At 34.4% G+C, this 23120-nt stretch overlaps 1 protein-coding gene across 2 annotated transcripts in view; it reads right to left on the bottom strand.

The window, feature by feature from the left end:
- Positions 1-23120, bottom strand: part of DNAJC10 (DnaJ heat shock protein family (Hsp40) member C10) — a 52132-nt gene that overhangs the window by 5341 nt on the left and 23671 nt on the right. For both annotated transcript variants that reach the window (XM_042949333.1, XM_042949334.1), the window contains exons 9-20: positions 22714-22757; positions 21940-22077; positions 18271-18360; positions 17402-17515; positions 14844-14958; positions 9860-9987; positions 9446-9562; positions 6285-6386; positions 5096-5251; positions 4009-4142; positions 2867-2920; positions 2457-2604 (exon numbers count right to left, since the gene is read on the bottom strand). In XM_042949333.1, the coding sequence (XP_042805267.1) occupies positions 2457-2604; positions 2867-2920; positions 4009-4142; positions 5096-5251; positions 6285-6386; positions 9446-9562; positions 9860-9987; positions 14844-14958; positions 17402-17515; positions 18271-18360; positions 21940-22077; positions 22714-22757 (1340 nt within the window). The remainder of the gene's footprint in view (positions 1-2456; positions 2605-2866; positions 2921-4008; positions 4143-5095; positions 5252-6284; positions 6387-9445; positions 9563-9859; positions 9988-14843; positions 14959-17401; positions 17516-18270; positions 18361-21939; positions 22078-22713; positions 22758-23120) is intronic.

Raw genomic sequence — 23120 nt, 5'->3', positions numbered from 1 at the left:
CCCCTGATTTCACACTCACCTATGTACTGGCCTGGTCAACTAAATAAGCATCCTGCACAGATGATTTCCAACATGGATCCTTTCCCTTTACCTACTCTTCCTTCTGTCCTACTATTCCCTCATTCAAGCCAGAAACTAGGGTCATCTTAGACTTCTTTCTCTGTCATACTTACCACAATTAATTGGACATTAAATCCTATTCTTTTATCTCTTTTACATTTGTCCCATTCTTTCTATCACCATTACCTTCATCACGGTTCAGATAACATCTCTCACTTCAGGACAATTAAAATACCTTTGCTGCCTCTAGTTTTGTGGCCAATGCCGGCTTATTCAAGAGGGGTTAGGGCAGCAGCAAAGCTGCATGCAGAAACACACTTATACTGAAGGTCAGAGAAATTTACAAAATATTTATCTTTAACATTAGTTGACTTGTATCTTCAATTGCTTATAAAGGAACACCATATTGTTTCTGGTGCTCTCATATCGTTCTCTGGCCTTGCTGGCCTGTGTACAGTTCCATCCAAAGTGCTCTTTCTAAAATGTAAAATGGATCCTACCATATCCAATAGTTTTCCCCTAGTGCTTATACAGAACTTATTCTGAACAATATGAAATCACAAAGAAAGAGGACCAAACCTTCTCCTCCTCAATTATTTACTAAGCCTGAGTTTTTGCCATTCCCCTTCTGTGTTTACACTCTGGTAGTCTGGACCAACAGTGAAGTTGACCGAACATGCACCACTCTCTTGCATCCCTGCATCTCTGCAAATACTGTCCTCTCTGCTCGGAGGACTCTCTAGCCAAACTCCTGGTCATGTGCCAGACTCCTGGTCATGTTGTAATTCTCATCTCAAATCCCAAGTTTTCGGTGGAGCCTTTTGTCTTTTCCTGGCAAGACTCTTTCTTCCTCCCATGTCCTTGCTCCCCTCTCATTTCACTAGAGCAATGATCCTGCTGTATTAAATGTATTTATTTGCATGTTATCTTCCCACTAGAATAAAACCTCAGACATGTAACTTTTGTCTTTCAATTTCTATAGCTCTAGTACTTACCGTAATGCTTCTAACCTAGTGCTTAGGATTTGTTGAATGATCTTTTTCATATTTAATAACTTTCTGGCATATCCAAGATATAGGTGTGTTATAAAATATATAACTAAGCTAAGTTTTTCAGTATACAAGGGAATGAAACCATTTTGTTAGAATTACTGGAGAAAAAGGAAGCACAAGAGGAAAAGAAGATCAAGTAAGCGGGAAAGATGAAGAACTTATTTGAAGGATGATCCAATAACAAATAATCTTTCATGACACCTAGGAGCTTTGAAGTCCCTTTGCTAAAAAATCCTGATGGGTTAGGATTGTCAGCTTTTGCTTTAGACTGGTGAAACTGGAGCTTTCTCATTCTAAGTGAGTGTTTTGTAGCCCAGGCAAAGCTCCCTGAAGCAAGAATGCTAACAGTCTGGATTAGGTCATTAACAGGATGATGGGGACAGAAACAAGAAAAAATTAGACTGTATTCTGTTTATGCATTCAGTTAAATTTTATAAGCATTTCCTGAGTCAGACTCAGATAAGACCTGTACCTTGCCCTCAAGAAGCTCCAGTCTTATGGAGGAGATAGATATCTAAATATTTATTCACTGTGTAAGTACACCAAATGGAGTACAAGACATCAAAGTGACACTGAGAAGGACAGAGAATACAGAAGTGCCAATGTAGCTGGATTTTGTAGGATAAGGAGAGAAAGATTCAGATGACTAATAACGAAAAGGCATTTTAGAGAGAGGGAACAGTATCTGCTCAGCAAACCTGGAGTATTTTGCTGTGTCTGAACTGTGAGGTGTGGGGTGGTGACAGAGATAAAGCTGAAGAGGTAGGAAGGGTCCCACCAGAGACCTGCAATCAAGGTTGTAAGTCAAGAAACTTGGCTAACAGGAAGCCAGAGAAGGCAGTATTTTAGCAAGATCAGCAGGGCAGAACTGAATAAGGCAGACTGGCAACGTGAGACTCGTTAAAAGGCACACATGAGAAGTCTGGAAGAGATGAAGAGGGCTTGAAGAGAAAGGCTAGCAGAGGGCATGACGAGGAGATGACAGATTTGAAAGGCACTTAAGAGGCAGGACAGGATCTAGTGATGGGCTGGTGGGCAGCAGAGTAATGGTGGAGGAAGGAAATAGGGAATAAGCAAGAGAAATGAGTTGTCTCTAATGGTTAGATGATGTCATCCATCAAGATAGAGATGTTAGCCAAAAGTATTAATAAAGAAGGAAGAAATCTACCACAAAGATGATACTCATAGAAATGAAATGGGATTTTTAAAAAATTCACAGGAAACTTCTTAGAAAAAAAGAATCATATATACCTTTACCTAATTATTTTATCTAATTTTTAAATAATCTAATTTTTAAAACATGCATGTAACTACAACTTACTTATATAGATAGACAAGACTTACCCTAGCCAAAAGCTCAAACTCTGGAGCAAAATTTTGGCAAGGTCCACACCAAGGAGCATAGAAATCAACCACCCAGTGATTTTTCCCTTGTATAACTTTTTCATTGAAAGTCTGAGGCGTTAGATCTATGGATGCTTGAGGTAAAAATCTGCGGCAAGGGATCAAAATTACTTTTCATTATATGAAACCAAGGAAAACGTCTAAAATATAGCAAAAGTTTCTAAGTTAAAACTGACTTCAAAGAATGACAATAAAGCACAACCCTATCTTGGTAAATTATAATTCTTTACTAAGTAGTTTAAAATGTGAGAGCCTTAAAAAACTTACAGTAAATTTAACTGCAGACATAAGACGAAGGTAAATAGCACTGAATCTATTTTATGCAATGATGCATATTTTTAATTACTCACCCTAGACCCCAAATCCTCAGGGAATAAGCATCTCTATTCCAACCATTGTAACTACTGAAAGAAGAGCAAATATGAAAGTTGTAAATACTATTTCCTATTATTGGATATGTTCAGAAAACAATCTCATTGCAGCAGTTTAAAAGTTTGACTGACTACTTAGCATCTCTCTTCTCAGTTACACCTAGCTACAAACGCTGCTTACATGGCTTCTCAAATACATTTTTCTCTAGTCTTGATGTTTTTTTGTGCTCCAGGTAGTCCTAAATGTTTAGCTGCCTGCTGGACATCTCCTATAGAAGCACGGGAATGGTGAAACTCAAAATGTCCGAGACTTCGGTTTCTGAACATTTACTCTGGTTATTATGTCTATCAAATTCCTACATACTTTTTAAGACCCATGTCAAAAGCCACCTCATAAATGCAGCCTTTCGTGATTTCCTCTCATAGTTGTGATCCTTTCCTTCTTTGAAATTCATAGTCTGTTTTTACTTTTCAAAGAATATTCCTTATATTCTGCCTTGCACTGAGTTGTCTACCTCAAATACCATGTGGTGTTGTAGAAACAAGTATGGGCACTGACACAGACCTGGGCTGAAACCCCAAGCAGCAGTGTGACTTGGGAAAGTTAACGAAGGTCTGTGGATCAGTTTACTTATCTGTAATAGTAGGAAAGGGTAGTAATTCTTATTTCTCAGGGTATATGTGAGGACCAGTGGAAATAATGTGAGCAAAGGATCAAGTACAGTACCTGAAACCAAACACTGACTTAATAAATGTTAGTACTTCCTCTCTTTATCTTCCTCTATACTGGAGTGTCAGCTTCATGAACATTGGGATTGTTCAATTCTTTTTTTTTCATCTTCTGAGGTTCTCCTTAGCACACTATCTTAAAACATGGTGGACTCCCCAAAAATGTTTGTTGGGTTAACTTTTATTTAGTTAAGATAAACAAATAAATAAGCTTTAAAAAAAAAAGTTATTTATCTCTACACCCAACATGGGGCTTGAAGTCATGACTCCAAGATCAAGAGTTACATGCTCTTCTGGCTGAACCAGCCAGGAGCCCCTAAGATAACTTTTAAATTTTAACTGTCTAAATAAGTGGTTATAATAAATGTCTTTAAATTTTAGGCAACACTTACTGATACTGAAAAGCTTTATTTGATTTTTGGGGAAAAAATCTTATCTCAGGGTATCTCCGAACATTTTCTTGGGCACAAAAAGAATGATACTGTTGGCAGTCTATACTGCCCACATTGATCAGTCCAGTTAATGTCTATAAAAGAGAAAAAGGAGAGATAAAATAGATCAAAGTGATAACAATAAAACTACCTCCATAACTATGTTTACAATAGAAAAATCATCATTTTGAGATGGTTCTTATATTATTTACCAGTGATTTTCACCAAATAAAAATGGGTAAGGGTTTAAAACATAACAGAATATATATAGTAATGAACTGAAAATGTAATGTTGCAGTTAAGACCTTACTACAATTACTGCAGATTAAATAACAGATTTCATACATGTACCTTATGGGGGGAAATGAAGTATTTCTAAAACTTAAGTGTTAGAAACCAGGAACTAATGAAGACCTCTGCAATGGTATTTCAAAGAGTTATTTTTCAAATAGAGACATGCATTGCAGCACACTGACTCATGCTTGAATTTAAAAATTTTACTGAGAAAAGCACAAAACTGTATTATCTTAAATGTTAAATACTAGAAATCACTTTTAACTCTTCCATTTGTTCATTTTTTCTTAGAAATATAAAAGTTGATTTCATTTTCCATTCTCATATTGAAATAACTTTTCCCCAATCTTTCATGATTTATAACACTATGTCTATTTGTAGGAAATCTTAAAATTCCAAATGTTTTACTGATCAAAGCTATTTTTTAAGTCCCACAATATTGTGAAGAAACTGTATTGTTAAGCTCTAAAAATAAAGGAGTAGAAAAATTTTAATAGAAAATAAAGGGATCTTTGGGTTGACTTTGGCAGAAATTTGGTCAGATACATACCAAACAAGTGACACAGGAAAAAGTAAGGGTAGATTATTCTATACCATTCACCTATCAGACAGAAACAGAGTTGAAATCTAAGTGGTGTAATTAAAGCTATTGGGAGTGATAATCTAGAGGTGAGTTCATCTCCGTTTTAAAACAATTCTGTTAAATACACATTAATGCTAAATGTTAAGATTTAAATAAACTACTGTACTATACCCGGGCCATTCTTTTCCACTCTGGCATTAGGACTTGACATGGATGACACCATGGAGAGTAGAAATCAACCATCCAGACTTCATCATGTTTTCTTTGTTTAACTAGTTCACTGAAAGTGGTGGGTGTCAGGGAGATCACTGAAGGATTCATAAGATCCTAAAGAGAATTTAACTTTCATTATAACTGATATAAAAAGGTATTGATACATTCTTGGCAAACGGTTATCACTTAGAAAAGTTCCTGGTTTATTTTTGTTTCTGTTTTTAATTTTAGAGAGAGCACAAGTGGGGGAGAGGGGCAGAGGGAGAGCCAGAATCCTAAGAAGTCTCTATGCTCAGCTTGGAGACCAACACGGGGCCCAATCCCACAACCCTGGGATCATGACCTGAGCTGAGATCAAGAGTCGGATGCTCAACCAACTGAGACACACAGAAGCCCCCCAAAATTCCTGTTTCTGAAGAATCAAAATATACTTATTTATATTTAAAATACAATCTAAAGTGAATTAATTTAAAAAGGACAAATGATTCCTAATTAATTTAGACTTTGCCCATTAATCTTCTGAAATCAAGGTATATTTTCTTGCTATTATGTATCATTAAAATCATCTTAGGTAGGGAAAAGAGGCAACTGTATTTAAGGTGATAGGAGATGGGACAAAAAGCTTAGAGGTGCCTAGATGTCTACAAAGGCCATATAGTTCTATTCTAGAACCAATGAGTGGTTTGGAAATAACCCTCTAATTATTACTGAAAAGCCTACTATTCTATATTTTCCTGACAGTCTGAATGGAGATACTGTACAACTTCCCTAACAGCTCACTTGCTCCAAATACTGTTTTAACAAAGCTTTAGTCTACAATGATGGGGTAATATTAACAAAAGTGTTAGCTTCACTGGGGAAATAATAATAAATAATACAGCACAAAATGAAAAACTATTTAAAAAAAATTTAGGGGCCCCTGGGTGGCTCAGTTGGTTAAATGTCCAACTCTTGATCTTGGCCCAGGTCATGACCTCACGGTTCAAGAGATTAAGCCCTGCATCAGGCTCTGCCATGACAGCATGGAGCCTGCTTGGGATTCTTTCTCTTCTTCTCTGCCCCTCCCTCACTTGCTCGCTGTTTCAAAATAATGATTTAAATTACCTCTACAATTGACAATACTATAAATTAAATTAATTTAAAATACCTCTATGAATTCCAAGATCTGTTCAGCAGAGTGATGTCCTTCATATTCATGAACGTTGGACTGGTTGAATACCACTGTTGTTGGATAAGCCTGAATGTTATACTGTTAGGAATGAGAATACAAATGAAAGATTTTATGCATTTTACCTATTGGTTTCAAATTCATAACCAGCTTGCTTTTAAGTAGCAACATTTAAAAAGTCCATTGCTAAATTGCTGGGTTATTGCAAAATTTTAGCCTGGCCAAATTTGGCAAAGAAAATGGATTTACAGTTGCACTGATAAATTACCCTTTTTATAGCTACTCCATTAGCCACAGAATCCACGGGCAATGAAACACTGAAAAGTGAGCAAGGCTAATTATGAGTGTGGGCCCTTTTTACTCTCCTGAACCAAGAGGATAAGGCTGTAAAGAGTAGGCTAATCTCTGGCTTGAGTTTTTGAAACCATAATACTCCAATTTGTCTAGAAGAAAATAAAGGAAACAAAGGAGCAAGGATAATAATGTGTATACAACCATATTTTAAGGAATTGTGACTCATTTCCTAAGAATATGGCCATCTTTTATTCATCATTCAAGGTAGTTTTTATAGTACAAAATACTGTTAAGTTCCTCCTCAGAGTAACATCAACACTGGCCCAGGAAGCATTTCTTCGAAGTTTTAACTTTTCTAAAAGTTAACAAGGCTATCTTGTGAATTTACTATAGCTAAACTTTGCATCCTTAAAGTTGATAAGCACTCAGTAGAAAATTGGAATTTTCTGAAATTGACTAGGATTCAAAAATAATTTTAGGAAAAACAATGGAAATATTTATCAAAATTTGTAAAATGAGTGTAAATTCAAATAACTCAGATATAATTGTTGTTTTGTTAATCTACTTAGTGATTGATTAGCATGTGTTGGGAATCTTTTTAGCACTTAAACATGTAGTTTCTAGTCTATTCTTCACAACAACTAATTACTCATTAGTGAGTAATGACCCTTGGCCTCTACTGCAGGTGAATTTGATACCACAGTTTTAAATCCTTACATTTTACTCAATTATCTAAAGAATATTTAATAGTTTAGATAAAAAGAAAAACTAGAAGAATTCAAATTAAGATAATTATTGTTTATCACATTAAGTTTGTGTCTTGCTTAGCATCTTTTCAAAGTCACATATAAGACATTCAAAACCAAAGGCCTTATTGTTTAAACATAGTTCAGTTAAATTTCAAACAGAATGAAGAGAGAAATCATCTAACAAATACCCACACATCCCCTTCCCTATATTTAAGGAAGATTAACTTCTTTATCACACTGGTATTACTAGGTCTTTTTTCTTGATCCTATTTGCTTTCCTTCATGAAAGTAGGAGCAATTGATGTCCTCAAATAAGTATATATCCATTCTACTGATGTTTTCCTCCTTTGCGATATGTTTATGTATCCCTGGGCAGTATAGTAAAATGTTTGAGCACTTAAAAATTTTCTGTAATTCTGTCATACTCTGTAAGCTATTATGCACTTGTTTTTGTCACCTTACATTGTATTTTTGAGACTTACCCATGCTGGTAAAGATAGACCTAGTTTAAATGCTCTATGATATTACATTGTGTGACTGGATAATTTATCAACATACTTGTAATGTCAGATTTCTAAATTTTTGTATATTTGATGGATTGCTGTAATTTGTACTTTCCTGATGACTAGTGAAATGCAACATTTTTTATGCTGGAATTCTTTTTCTAAAAAAAAAGTCTACAAACTTTCTTATTTTGTCTATTTAAAAAAATTGATTTGTAGCCTTGAAATATTCTGGCACTAATGCTTTATCAGTTACAAGTGCTACAAATAGTCTGTTGTCTTAACTTCATAGTGTCTTTTTCTTTGGTAATAGTTTTAATTTAATATAGTTAAAATCATTCACATTAATTTTTACCTTGTGTGTGTGGACTGAGAGATTACTCCTTACACAGATGCCATAAAGATTTCACCCTACATTAACTTCTACTATGTTTTTAAAACCTATTGTTTTCTTTTCCCTTCCCTTTCCCCCTTTTCTCTTCTTCTATCTTTTTAAAAAAGTTTCCTCTTAAAAAATATTTAAAATACACACAAAATCAGAGAGCAATAAGTTCTCAAGTACTCTTGTAGCTACAATCATCTGCTCACCACACTTATTTCATCTATTCTCCCTTCCAACTCTACCCCTACATCAAGATTATTCTAAAGCAAATTCCAGATGATTTATCATTTCATCCATATTTCAGTATATTTAAAATATAAGGACTTTCCCTGAAATGCAACTACACTGTCATTTTAATATCTAAAAATGAACAATTCCTGATAATTATCAGATACCCTGTCAGTGTTCAAATTTCCCCAATTATTCCTTGCTCATTTTTTTGCACTTGGTTTGAGCAGCATCCAAACAAGAAGACCTAAACACTTCATTTGAAGGATATGTCTTTTGAGTCTCTTTAATCTCTTCTGCTTTTCAATGTCATCTGTCCAGTAAATTAGGTGTTTGTCCTGTAAAATCCTCTACGTGCTGGGACTTGAAGAGTTCATGCCCATGGTGTCACTTAACATGTTCCTCTATCATTAGATTTCCTTAACACTGATGTCACAGCTTGATTTGATTTAGGTTTCATATACTTGTTCCAAGTATGTTTTATAAGTGGTATTATATACTTTCATCATGAGGTATATAATTTCTAGTTATTCTTGGAATGAAGAATGAATATTAATTAACCTAAGAACATATTTTTATGTATACAAAAGTTTCAAAAAGCTTGTTCATTTTTAAAATTTCTAGCTAACTACACTTAGAAGAGAATTATGAAGAAAACCTAGAATAAAACTATAGACTGCCAAAAGTGATATTACATCAAAAATCATAAAGATTTTAAATACTTGAATGACCATGTATTTTATCAAATAAACAATATTTTCCCAAGTTTGATAAATAAGACCATGTCTACATTCACTCAGTTATGTTGTCTACTCATGTTTTAATCCAATCATAATTTTATATCATTTTGTTGAAATTATTTGTTCAAATAATGTTACTCTTCTAAATGTAGATATACATTTGAAAGACAGCTTTTGTCAGTATAACTTAAAAACTATTTTACAAAAATGTTGATTAGAATAACTATTTTATACTTAGCCTTACCATGTTACAGAGTCCCTCGTGAACTGTACAATCTAGCGTACCAAACTTAAGCTGACCATAAAGATGCTTTGATGCTTTTCGTAACTCTGGCAACAAAGCTCGACATGGTGGACACCACTACGGAAGAAAAAAATATTCATAAGCGCTGAGCTAAATGAAACAAAAAGCCACATTTCTGCAACAAGCAATATATGCTAGATAAATCATACTTAGTGGTAAATCGTGTGTGTGTGTGTGTGTGTGTATTTTATCCCTAGAGGGGCAAGTACAATCCTGCTCTCATAGAAGCAATATGTGATACTGGCCAAAATTGAGTAACACAATTCTAGTGTTCAAGATTATATAGCAAATGTCTTTTTGCTGTGACAAGAGAAAATTTGAAACACTGACATTTGACAGATAAAAATAACTTACTGGTGCAAAAAAATCAACAAGCCATGGTTCCTTGTCATTGGCAGGAAAATTTTGAGGTCCAAGTGTGGTAACATGAGAATTAACACTTTCTTTGGCAAAGGCAAGTATATCATATAGAATCTTCTTTCCTTTGAAAGCGAATAAGAGAAAAATTAAAATTCACGTACCGCCTTTCTATCCATAGAAACATTTCAAAGTTTTTAGACTTAAAATATTAAAGAAAGGAAGATAAACTTATTGACCAAATTGATTTTGGTGAGGTTTCATCCTCAAAGGCAGAGTAATCACTTCATTGCAATATTTGTTGTGTTCTTTAAAAAAAAAAATTCTTTTAATGTTTATATATTTTTGAGAGAGAGAGAGACAGAACACAAGTGGGGGAGAGGCAGAGAAAGAGGGAGACCCAATCCGAAGCAGGGTCTGAGCTATCAGCACAGAGCCCAACGTGAGGCTTGAACTCACAAACTGTGAGATCATGACCTGAGCTGAAGTCAGATGCTTAACCGGGGCCACCCAGGTGCCCCTATTTGTGTTCTTTATGCTTACCCGAGCTATTACTGTTGCCTAATTACTAAACCTGTTTCTTCCAACTCAACCTCCCTTACAAATTCAAAACCTGTATTACCAACTGCCCAGTGAAGATATTTACATGGATGTCATGTAAACATTTAAAATATATTAAAATCGGAGTTATTCCCCCCCAAACTTGCTCCTTTTCTCACCTTCCCTATGTTGGCATTGGCATAATCATCCACCAGGTGCATAAGATTTCCCAGAGTGATACTCGCCTTCTTTCTTTGCTGGTGTACCATGGACCAAGACCAATTAGACTAGTGCCTAAATTCCGTCTTGCCTATTACAATAACCAAGCTGGTCTTTGTGTACTATCTTTCGTAACTAATCCATTTTTTCATTGCTACCACAGTTAATTTACAAAAACATTTGTCTGATTACACTATTCCTTGCTTAAAGGACTTTGATGATTTACTATTGCCTAAAGAATATACTCTTTGGTTTGACAAATAATGATTTTCTCAATTAGCACTTGGTCCATTTTCCCATGTGCCCTTTGACTTATTCACTTAATAGGCAATATTAAGTCAAATACCTATTATGTGTCATCCTTGTTTTAAATGTCATAGGGCATGCAAGAATAAAGATACAATCCTCAGAGAATTCACAGCACAGAAGAAATATTTTCACAATTATTTAAATACAATTATAAATGATACCACATTCTCCTGCTTTTTTCTTACTCTGTAGCTGCAGCTTCTTGAACTGGTTTACACATTCCTCTATCTTTGATCATCCTTAGGGCCCTGATCTTGTCTCTCTACTCACCCTTCCACAAGCTCATTCTCACTGAAGGCTTCAACTATCGTTGATATGATGATTATTTACATCTACCTTTTTCAGCCCAAATTCCTCTCCTGAGGCCTAGGCCTACATTCAACTACAGATTGGGGATGTCTACTCCCTATCAACTCCTCCCCTCAGTGTTCTCCTCTTCACTCAATGGTACAGTCACTCAATTGCCAAGTGAATGTCAGAAACTTGGGCTTCTTTCTCTTACTTCCCCACATCTAAACAATTGTCAAGTTATACTGACTTTATATATAAATACTGACTTTGTATTTAAAGGTTGGTCTAAGTCCCTTCAACCACATTACCATTATTTAGATAAGGCAGCCGTCTTCTCTTAGATGAATGACTGTATCAGGTTTCTATCTGCCTTCCCTTCCTCTAATTGTGCTTCTATCCATTCTAGGTGGCCAGTTGCTTTCCTAAAATGTAACACTAGTTAAATCATATGTCTGCATAAATCTGAGAGCATTTGCTTTGCCCTCAGGATAAAGTCCAAATTCCTTTGCCTGACAGATGATACACAGAATTTGGAACTCTGAGGCCTTCTCCAGCCTCAAGTCTCAATCCTTTCAAACACTCAAAATTCCATCTTGAAATTCTCCTTTCTAAGAATGGATGAGGCTCTCTCTTATCTCAGAGTCTAAGAGAACTTGTGCTGGTTCCTGTGCTTGGAACATGCTTGCTACTCTTCATTTGGTCAACCATTACTTACACTTTAGATCTTGACAAAGAGATTGCTTTCTCTTACCTCAGAAGATTGTTCCTCCTAAGTGTAACCCATACTTAGCTCTGGTGGTAGCCAGTCTCCAAGGCAGTCCTCAGTGACTATTACCTCATGTACTCACACCATTGTTGTACGTGTTGTACCAGGGTACAACAAATGGTGGATATGATGGTGTGTCCTGTCTGACATTAGATTACATAATAGATATTGCTGTTACGTCTGTGTATCTCTCTCTGATCATTATTCTGGGAGAAGCCAGCTGTCATTCTGTGAGCAGCCCTACAGAGAGATCCAAGTGATAAGGAACTGAGGCTTTTGGTTGACAGCCAGCAAGGAACTAAGTCTTGAAGCTAGCTGTGCCAGGAGCTAACCCTCCCCCCATAAGTATGACCACAGCAGCTACGGCTGGGTCTCTCACCTAGTCCACCAGCATACCCGCAGCAAATGTGGCTCAGCCCAACAGAAGGGCACACACAGCCACACAGGGGACACCCCCCTTGAATACCTGGCTCTGGTGGCCAGGAGGGATTGGGCTTCTGGGCCCAACAAGACACTCTCTACAGAAGGCCACTCCTTCTAGACCAGATATAACTGATCTACCTAAAACACAAAAACAAACATGAAGAATCAGGCCAAATGAGGAGACAGAGAGAGATAAAGTAGTCATAGAAATATTTAGTAGTTTAGTGGAAGAAAAATCTGAAAAATGCCCATAGTTGAAATGCTACATTTGGCACACTAGAAATGAAAACTATAGGTGTTGTTTACTTTTGTTCACAAGACCCTTAAAGTCTGCACTAACCTGATATGTCACCAGCATTCTTGCTCAAACACTAAAATAGCAGAAAAAAGTGAATTATTTTATTTTTTTAATGTTTATTTTTGAGAGATAGAGCACATGTGCGTGTGTGAGAGAGAGCGAGCATGAGTGGGGAAGGGGCAGAGAGAGAGATAGAGACAGAATCTGAAGCAGGCTCCAGGCTCTGAGCTGTCAGCACAGTGTCCGACACGGAGCTTGAACCCACAAGCTGTCAGATCATGGCCTGAGCCGAAGTCGAAAGCTTACCCGACTGAGACACCCAGGCACCCAAAAGTGAATAATTTTAAAAAGAAGAGTAAAGAGAATAAAGCAACTAAATATAATTCAATATATCTTTCTCCAAAAGAAACCTATTTACTAATAAAAGCAAAGTTATTTACAGTGAGTACGTTTATACAAAGCAAGGTAAAAAGAACCACAAAAGACCCCAAAGAGCCAAAGCAATCTTGAGAAAGAAGAACAAAGCTAGAGGTATCATGGTCCCTCATTTCAAGATACACTACAAAGCTGCAGTAAACAAAGCAGTATGATACTGGCACAAAAACATACACTTAGTTCAAAGAAACAGAATAGAGAGCCCAGAAATAAACCCATGCTTGTATGGTCAATCTCTGAAAAAGGAGGTAAGAATATATAATGGAGAAAAGACAAGTCTCCTCAGTAAGTGGTGCTGGGAAAACTGGACAGCTACATGCAAAAGAATAAAACTCAACCATTCTCTTACACCATACACAAAAATAAGTTCAAAATGGATCAAAGACCTAAATGGGAAACCGGAAACCATGGAAGTCCTAGAAGGAAACGTAAGTGGTAATCTCCAACATTACCTTAGCAACAATTTTTCTAGACCTGTCTACTAGGCAAGAAAAACAAAAGCAAAAACTATTAGGACTACACCAAAATAAAAAGCTTTTGCACAGTGAAGGAATAAAGAAAAAAAAAAAAAAAAAAAAAAAAAAAGCCAAGCTACTGAATGGGAGAAGATATTTTCAAATAACGTACTTAATAAAGGGTTAATATCCAGATTATATAAAGAACTCCTACAACTCTACACACACACACACACACAATCCAATTAAAAATGGGCAGAGGACCTGAAGAGACATTTTTCCAAAGAAGACACATACATAAATGGACAACAAACCAATGAAATGATGCTCAACATCATTAATCATCAGAGAAAGCAAATCAAAACCATGATGAGATATCACCTTACACCTGTCAGAACAACTAATACCAAAAAGCAAGAAATAGAGTTGGCAAGGATGTGGAGAAAAAAGAACTGGTAGGCAAACAGTATAGAGGTGGAAAACAGTATAGAGGTTCCTCAAAAAATTAGAAATAAAAATGCCATACAATCCAGTAATTCTACTGTTATTTACCCAGAGAAAACAAAAACACTAATTTGTTTTTTTTTTTTTTTTTCAAAATTTGAAAAGATATATGCACCCCATGCTCACTGCAGCATTATTTACAATAGCCAAGATATGGAAGCAACACAAGTGTACATCAATAGATGGGTAAGAGGATGTGTATATACACACAGACAACACACACACAAATGGAATATGATTACTCATCGATGAAAAAGAAGGAGATCTTGCCATTTGTGACAACACAGATGAACCTAAAATGAATGATGCTAAGTGAAATAAGTTTGAGAAGACAAATACCATATGATTTTACTTTTGTGGAATCTAAAAAACAAAACAAAGTAGAAACAGACTCATAGACACAAAGAACTGGTGATTACCAGAGGGGAGATAATTGGAGGGATGGGTGAATTGGAGTGGGGGCTAGACTTCCTGCTCTGGAATTAAGTAAGTCATGGAGTACAGAGCAGGGAATATAGTCAAAGGTATTATTAATACCACCATACAGTGACAGATGAGAACTACACTTGTGGTGAGCACAGCATAACGTACATAGTTGTGGAATCACTGTTGTATACCGGAAAGTAATGCAATACTGTGTGTCAACTACATTTCAGTTAAAAAATAATTAAAGAGGTAGAAAGTACAAATAAAAAATTATTTGAAAATACATACACATTTTTATCATTTTTCCCTTCTTACCATGATGAATTTCATATTCTTTGGTTCCTTGTCCTTTAAATACTGCTAGACATGGCTGAAACACATAGAGATTACTACAGATGTCTGGTGCAGAGGAACAGTCAAACTTGCCAACCTAAAGGAGAAAATTTAATTTGATGAAAACAAAATCTTATATATTCATTTTTTAAATATTCATAAAGAAATGCCATTGCTCTAACAGTTTCTAAACAGAAGTTAACTGGCCATGAAAATAAGAGATAGAAATAATTTGCAATGAACACTGAAACTAAGTTTAGTGAAGGAAAAACAAAGCCTCCTAGAGAGTTCAAAAACTTGAGAGAAAATATTCTAGAAAACATGAAGTTGCTTAAGACATCCACTCTTCTGATAATGCAGAAGACACTTATATAATCTTGGAGTGGAAGAGATAGAAAACTTTTTAAGACCTCAAAAGCAGAAATAAGAGAAAGGTTGACAATTTCATACAGTGTGAAAGAAAATTGCATAAAGAATACTAACAGGCAAATGATAAACCATGAAAAAATATTTGCAAGATTTTAGAGGATCCACTAAGAAATAAAAAGATAAATCTCCTTTCAGAAGAAAGAAAACAGGCCAGAGACAGAGAGAAAATAGAAAAATTATGATTTGTTAATAATCACAAAAGATTTTTTCAACCTCACTAGAAAGCAAATAAATGAAAATGAATATTATTAATATATCACTTTTGGCCTATAAGAATGGTGATTACAAAAAATGATGCTATCATGATTGGCACAGGTGTGGAGAAATGGCTACTCACATATTGCCAGTAAGAATACAAAACGATATAAACATTATGGAGGACACTGGTAATGAGGACAATTAAAAAAAAAAATCTTGATTAAGAAAATTCCTCATACTGCATTTTTACGGTATGTATTTTTGACATAAAATAGAAAAAACATAAGATGGATCTGTTAAACAATTATGGTGTAATCATATAGTGAAATACTACCTAGTCTTTAGGGATGATGGTATCTATATGAAGATAAATATAGGTATTTATTATCGTATCTATATTCATCATCAAATATCTATATTTATCATCATATATATTTAAATATGATATTTATCATCTATTTAGCATAGATTAAATATCTAAATATATTTACCATCATATATATTTAATAATATATATATTGATCACCATCCCTAAAGGCTAAATTTATATACACACACACACACACACACATATACATATAAATATATACATATGCATATAAGAAAAGCATAAGGGACCTTATAAGGCATTTAAGAAAATACATGACATTGTCAAATGGAAAATTCTACAAAAGAGAATATAGTAGTTCCTCACTTATCAGTGGTTTTACTTTCTGTCGTTTCAGTTTCCATTTGTCCAACTGTAGTCCAGAACACAGGATTCTCTTCTAAAGCACTGTCAGGTCGGGAGTAACTTAACAACACACCATGGTGCTTACATTATTCACCTCACTTCATTTCATCATGTAAGCACTTTACGGTTTCATATCAATTCACAAGGGAGAGTACAGTACAGTAAGATATTTTGAGAGAGAGCCCATATTCACATAACTTTTATTTTAATTATCCATTTTATTATTATTGTTAATCTCTTACTGCACCTAATTTATGAATGAAACTTTATTATAGGTATGTATGTATAGGAAAAAACATAATATATACAGGGTTTGGTACTCTCTGTGGTTTCAGGCATCCACTCGGGATCTTAGAACATATCTCCTGCAGATAAAGGAGGGACTACTGTAATAGTGAATCCATTTTTATTTAAAAAGTTCATATATAAATTTACATGTATGTCTATCACAATGGCCATTACAATATGTATGTATGTGCACATATATCCCTATGCCCACATACTACAACATATGCAGAAAAAGTCTGAGAGGTTACACAGTAAATTTTGTAGGAGAGCCATTAATAGTAGTGAGAATATGGGTAATTTTTAAATATTTGTTTTAATTCATTTTGTTCTTTATATATCCTAATTTTTAAACTATGATTACAAATTAAAGAAATACAAATTTTACTTTATTTTTTAAAAATGTTTATTTATTTTGAGAGAGTGCATGCGTGCATGAGAGGGGGAGGGGCAGAAAGCAAGGGAGAGGATCCTAGGCAGGCTCTGTGCTAGTGCAGAGCCTGACACGGGGCCCGAATTCCTGAACCATGAGATCACGACCTGAGTGGAAATCAAGAGTCAGATGCTTAGCCCACTGAGCCCCTCTGATGCCCCAAGAAACAAGAATTGTAAAAAGGAGAAGACATTCTTCTATAGTATGCATTTCAGAAAAATTTTCTGATACAGATACATCACATGCCAACTATCCAAGAGAAATGAAAGTTAACTACTTTTAGATATCGCTGTTGGTTTTTAACAGAAAAACAAAACTACAAAAGAAGAACAAAAGCATTTAGGAGTTTCTTAACCTAGAATCTCAAATAAACATTTTTACGTTCCTTAAAATATAACTTTATATATTAAATTAGTAGGAAAGCACACTAGCAGAAGGCTAGGCAGAATACATTTTCCTTACTTGAATATGTTCACTTTTAAGTAGAGTTTTTAGTTTCTTCAACTCAGGATCGTTTGAATTTTCATGTTTTCCAAAATTAAAAAATAAGAGCCACCGATGATGAGCCAATCGATCCTTAGAAGTGATAAAAAGGGGGGAAAAAGTGAAAAATAATGTCAGAGTCAAGAAATTCTAAGGGTTCTAATCTTTATTTCTTTGACCTAAATTTTAGCCACCTACCCATTACTTCAAAATACTGTCTAAAATTCAGACCCATTTATGCTTATTGTGTATTTCTTTGCAATAATGCAATGTAAATCAATCCTCTACTAAAGAAGATAAAAATCACTAAGTTATAAAATCTTAAAGCAGACAATTGTACCAAAAAATGTATCTAATTTTAATGATATATAGCTAAAAATTTGGGGGTAGGGAAGTAAACTATTTTTAGGCTTAGCAGTTTGGTAGGGATACGACTTGGAAGGCTCTGGGATCAAGAAGTAGAAAAAAAAAGTTGATTCTACTGCAAACTGAGTATTGCTAAAGCTGCTTAACTCTCAGTGAACAATATAAATAGTTCTATAAGCAAGAACATAAAATTCCAAAACAGATCCACAGCTGCTTTGTGATAAAAAATCTTGACTTTTCTGACACTCCTGCTGAAAGACGTCATTCAGGACTGGTTAAGTTTTCCTGAACTCTACACCCACCATGAAGTTGCAACTCCAGCAATTAGAGTTTAATATAGAATAACTGATATGTATATGAAATCCTTTGAAACTGCTACTTTCTGTCTAGTGATGAATGAGACAAATGCTGATTTTAAAATGTTAACATGTGAAATGCTACCAACATTTACTACCATTTATCATTATTAATAGAAACATTACCTCTAGTGTATTTGCCGAAAGTAGTTCAAAATCTGGAAGATTATGCATTATTTCCAAATATATTTCTTTAGCATCCAGTGAATGAAGGAACTAAAATAAAAGAATTATACTGTAATCTTTTTAATCAACACCCATTTATTTTAGTGTCCTTTTTTAGAGAACTCTTTAAAAAAAAAATCACAAAAGTTAAAGTTTTTAAGCTATTTATTCTAAATGTTGTATTTTTAAAAAAGTGTACCATAGTTTGCCAATCATTAAAAAGCTGTGTAACTGGGCTGTTTCTTAAAAACACTGATGTAAAATTACATTATATGGAATTTTCTGTTAATTGTGGTGCGCATTCTATAATAATCCTCATGATAATGTGGAGTAACCTCTGAATTACTGGGGAAAAACTGTATCATGTTCAGATTAATTTTAACGCTTAATCATGTCTTGTGGAAGGCCAATGCTTTATAAACTTTACAACTCAAGTACTACTTGAAAGATCTGAAACTCCAGTACAAACTTGTTGGAACTACCATGGTGTTCAGAGCTTAACTGTGCTCAACATAGGAGTAACCATTTGGATAGAAATGACAAGTATAACATAATAGAAAATGTTTTTTTCTAAGTTTCTTTCCTTAAAGCTTGTTTTTCTTTTCTTAGATTTTTAGCATATTGTTAAAGATCTATATGAAATATTTTCTGTTACCAAAGGGCTTACAAGGCCCAAACAAAACTTTCATGCCATGATACTACAGTTCATTGACATCAGTCACATTTATTAGGAAGGTTTTACTAAAAATACTTCTATAGCAGCTTATATAAATATGTAAGTGACTAATCCACTAGAATCTCATTATAAACCTGTTTGTTGTAGAGTAAAACGTGGTACTTACATTTATAAAGGATATTGTCTAACCTCTGAATTTCTCCCTTCCTCCCTCCCCTCCCTCTTAAAAAAAGTTCTTTATTCATTATACACAGAACATGTCTCCTATAAAATATACACATAAATCACTTTTAAAAAGTGTCATTTGGTGACCATTTTCTCAATTACAGAACACACTACATCAGTTGGGACAATAGCTCTGTCTGCCTCAAAATAACCTAATTATAGTACCCAAAGTCCTCTTTATATCTAATGCAAAGTTACAAACTTGTTTTTGGGATTATTTCCCAATATGTGTTTGAGGACACAAAATTAATAATATAACCTAGTATATTACAGTCACTGCACAATAAATCAGTTTATTACAAACTGAATTTTTTTCATTATTGATGGAATGCAAACAAATACTGGGTACTTTTAAATGGCAGATAACCACAAAATTACCTTTGATAATGGCATTTTGGGTTTTAGAATTACATTAGGATATGAATGGTGTAAAACACTGTTATAAATAACACATCTTAAAACAATGGGGGCCATACTGTAGTGACTCACTATACTGTGTGGACATTTATCAAATTAAGTGAATTTTCTACCCAATTACCCAGTACAATTTTGTTGACAATAAGGACTCAGTAAATAAATGTTTGCTGAATATACGGGTTAGGAAAGGGGGAAAAGATGGATGTCAAGTACTATAACTGAAATTTACCTGGGAAGGAGAGTGTTTAAAGAAGATATAAACTACATATGTCATACAAGTAAATAAACTCAGAGGCCAACAAAACAAACCACCAAGCAGAAAACACTGTTGCTAGAATACATAAGGCAAGATTTGCCAATAGTGAAAACGGAACGGTATTTAAGAGATAACCAAGAAGATGTTTATGTTAGACCATATGTTTTCTCATAGACCATATGTTTTCTCAATCAATTCACTTTGAGACAGACCACAAGCTATTTTACTTTTTTAAAAACTTGAATGCTTTTAAGAGAGACAAAGACTATTTAATTCATCACTCTCTGTTACTACAGTATTACAGTATTTCCAGAATCACTGATGTATGTCTCCTAGGGTTGCATCTGAGCTTGCAGTTTTATATCAAAAAGCAGAAAGATCTCACTAAAACATGAGATTGTGGTACTGAAGGCAAGAGCCTATGTTAAGGGAAGAGGCATGCTCATACACTGTGGCACAGTATAAATAGAAATTTTCTGTAGGGGCAATCTGGCAAAACAAAATTAAAATTGCCATGGCTATTTCATCTAAATAGGTAATTGAAGAAGTGCACAAAGATGAACAAACATTGTTCATTACAACACTGCTTATAATCATGAAACAGTAGGTAACTTAAATATCAAGAGAGCACTGATTAAGTAGGTCACATTTAGTCAATGGATTGCTACTTAGGGATTGTTGATATGTATATATATCTCTAGCACATAGCATATAATATACATAGGCATTATATATATTGTCCACTTACATGCCAGATAATCTTCTAGGGATTTGACATATAACAGTAAAAACATCCAAATTTAAAAATGTATTGTGGGAGAAAAATAAAAATAAAAAGGTAAGATATTAGTGTATATTATAAGGTGATAAATGCTCTAATAGCAGTGGGAGTGGATTTTAGAAAGATTTTAAAGAGCCACAGATTCTCCTGACATAGGTTACAGAATATGAGAAAAATAAGAATCGAGAAGGACTCCAAAGTATTTGGCCTGAATGATAATGGATGGGGTTTTTATCAACTGAGATTGGGAAAACTGTGGGTAGAGCAGATTTATGGGAGAATACTAGGAGTATAGTTATAGCCATCTAAGTTTGAGACATCAATTCATATCCCAGGGGAGATGTGGAATAATTCAGGCAGTAGGATATATATATATCTGGAGTGGAGGCCAGAGGTCTGGGCCACAGATAAAACTGGAGAGTTGTCAGCATGAAGTCATAATTCAGGTATATGTAAGTAGAGATCTGGAAGAGTATTTATCAAGATTTGATGGTGCTTGTCTGTGGGTGATTTGGTTTTAGTGAATTTTCCATCTGTCTTTATACATTTTTTTTTTTAAAGATATTATTTTTAAGTAATTTCTACATGCAACGTAGAGCTTGAAGTCACAGCCCTGAGATCAAGAGTCACATGCTCCACTGACTGAGCCAGCCAGGTGCCCAGCCTGTATACATGTCTATACCCATTAATGAATTTCAGAATGAATATGTTATTTTTGTCAACATCAAAAAAGCAGAATTAAAATACAGAGACACAAACTTATGAAAGTTTGTCTTTTATTATTTTCTTTTGAGGTTCTTTAGGGATCTATCCAATATCCCATTATTTATCTCAGCTTCTTGATAACTAGCTTGAACCTTGGTCTCCTCATTCATAAAATTAGGGAGGTGAACCATACTGGTGATCTCCAAACTAAGTATATACCAGAAAATCTAACAGGGTGCTTTAAAAAAAACAGATACTGACTCTGAGCCAAACCTACAAATGATCTATATTTTAACATTAGAAAATACACACTTAAATGAAAACCAATGAAAATTCATACAACCTAAGAATGTTTTCCACACTTTTGGGCTGTAAATTTTAATGGTTGATACCATTGTAAAAAATAATCCTTATAAGTAGACTTTACCATTAAACAGAATCCCAAAAGTTAAATATTTGTTCTAAATAATTAAACATTATAAATGGACTCGTTTCCTTGTTTACAAAATGGTGTATTATGTTTGAATGTGTGTGCTCACCTATATGTAAAGAAATTAAAGTAATTCATACCAAAACACTGCTTTTCTCTTTGTTATTTAATGTGGCGCCAGGAGGAAAATAGGCAGTAGTACTTGTCGTAATATCCAAACTTTTACAAAGGTTGTCCTGGGTGGTACAGTCCATCCATCCTATGTTAACAAGACCATCCTACAATGCAAAGCAACAAAAAATAGGTCGCGTGTAAGTAAAAGAGAAAGTTCGAGGGATTTAGCTTTATTTAGAAAGCCCCAACTTTTGTACTGTAAATTTAAAACTTTTAAAAAACTTTACTTGGAATATAAATGATGCAGATTGGAGTAACATGATTAATAAAGTTGGTCTAGTAGATAAAAAAATTATACCTAATAGACACAGAAAACATATTGAGCACACATAGATCTTTCACAAATTTCCTGACAAACTCCCAGGCAGCAAAGGGAACTTCAGTAGTGTTACAGTATCAACAACACACATATTATGTCCTCAACCATAGCATGATGAGAGCTAAATATGCAACAAAATAACAAAACAGTACAAAAAAAAATTGGGAGATGATACGAACACTAAATATAAACTCCTTTGTTTAAAGAAGAATTCATAACTAAATTACAGAATATTCGAAGTGAATAAAAGCACCAAAATTCTAGTTAGGAAGTTTTATAGCTATGAATACACTTATCAAAAAACAAAATTTATAAATAAGTGAGTTAAATGTTCAAGCAACTACAAAGAAATATTTGGAATCAATTTTTAAATGTCTTTCTTAACATGGCCATATAGTTTTGCAAAATAGCTGATGCTTACCAACATGCCACTGAGCCTGAGTCGTGTCTGTGAAGTTAAACAATCTAGGGAGGAAAAAAAAATTATGACATAATTTTAGCTTTATTAAGTCTATACTTCCTTTTGACTTTCCTCCCACAAACTACCATGTTGATTCTAAGGCAACTGACTGGACTCCAATGGTACGAATGACACATTTACTAAGTTTCATACTACACATGTGCATATACACACACACAAGCACACATGTGCATACGCACTCTCACACATTTTTCCATTCTCTCCTGTTAATTTCCTAAGGTTTCTAGTTAAAGAGAATCGCTTTTGGATCTTACTCTCAAATCTGCTCCTATCAACAATCCCCTTTATCGAAGAGATCTCATGATTTTGGGGAACTAAAATGTCACAAATCTATATGATAAAAACAT

The sequence above is a fragment of the Panthera leo genome, chromosome C1 (assembly GCF_018350215.1).
Source record: "Panthera leo isolate Ple1 chromosome C1, P.leo_Ple1_pat1.1, whole genome shotgun sequence".
In the NCBI taxonomy this organism is placed as follows: Eukaryota; Metazoa; Chordata; class Mammalia; order Carnivora; family Felidae; genus Panthera; species Panthera leo.
Note: the sequence above shows the minus strand (reverse complement) of the source record. Positions and strands in the feature narration are given on the sequence as shown.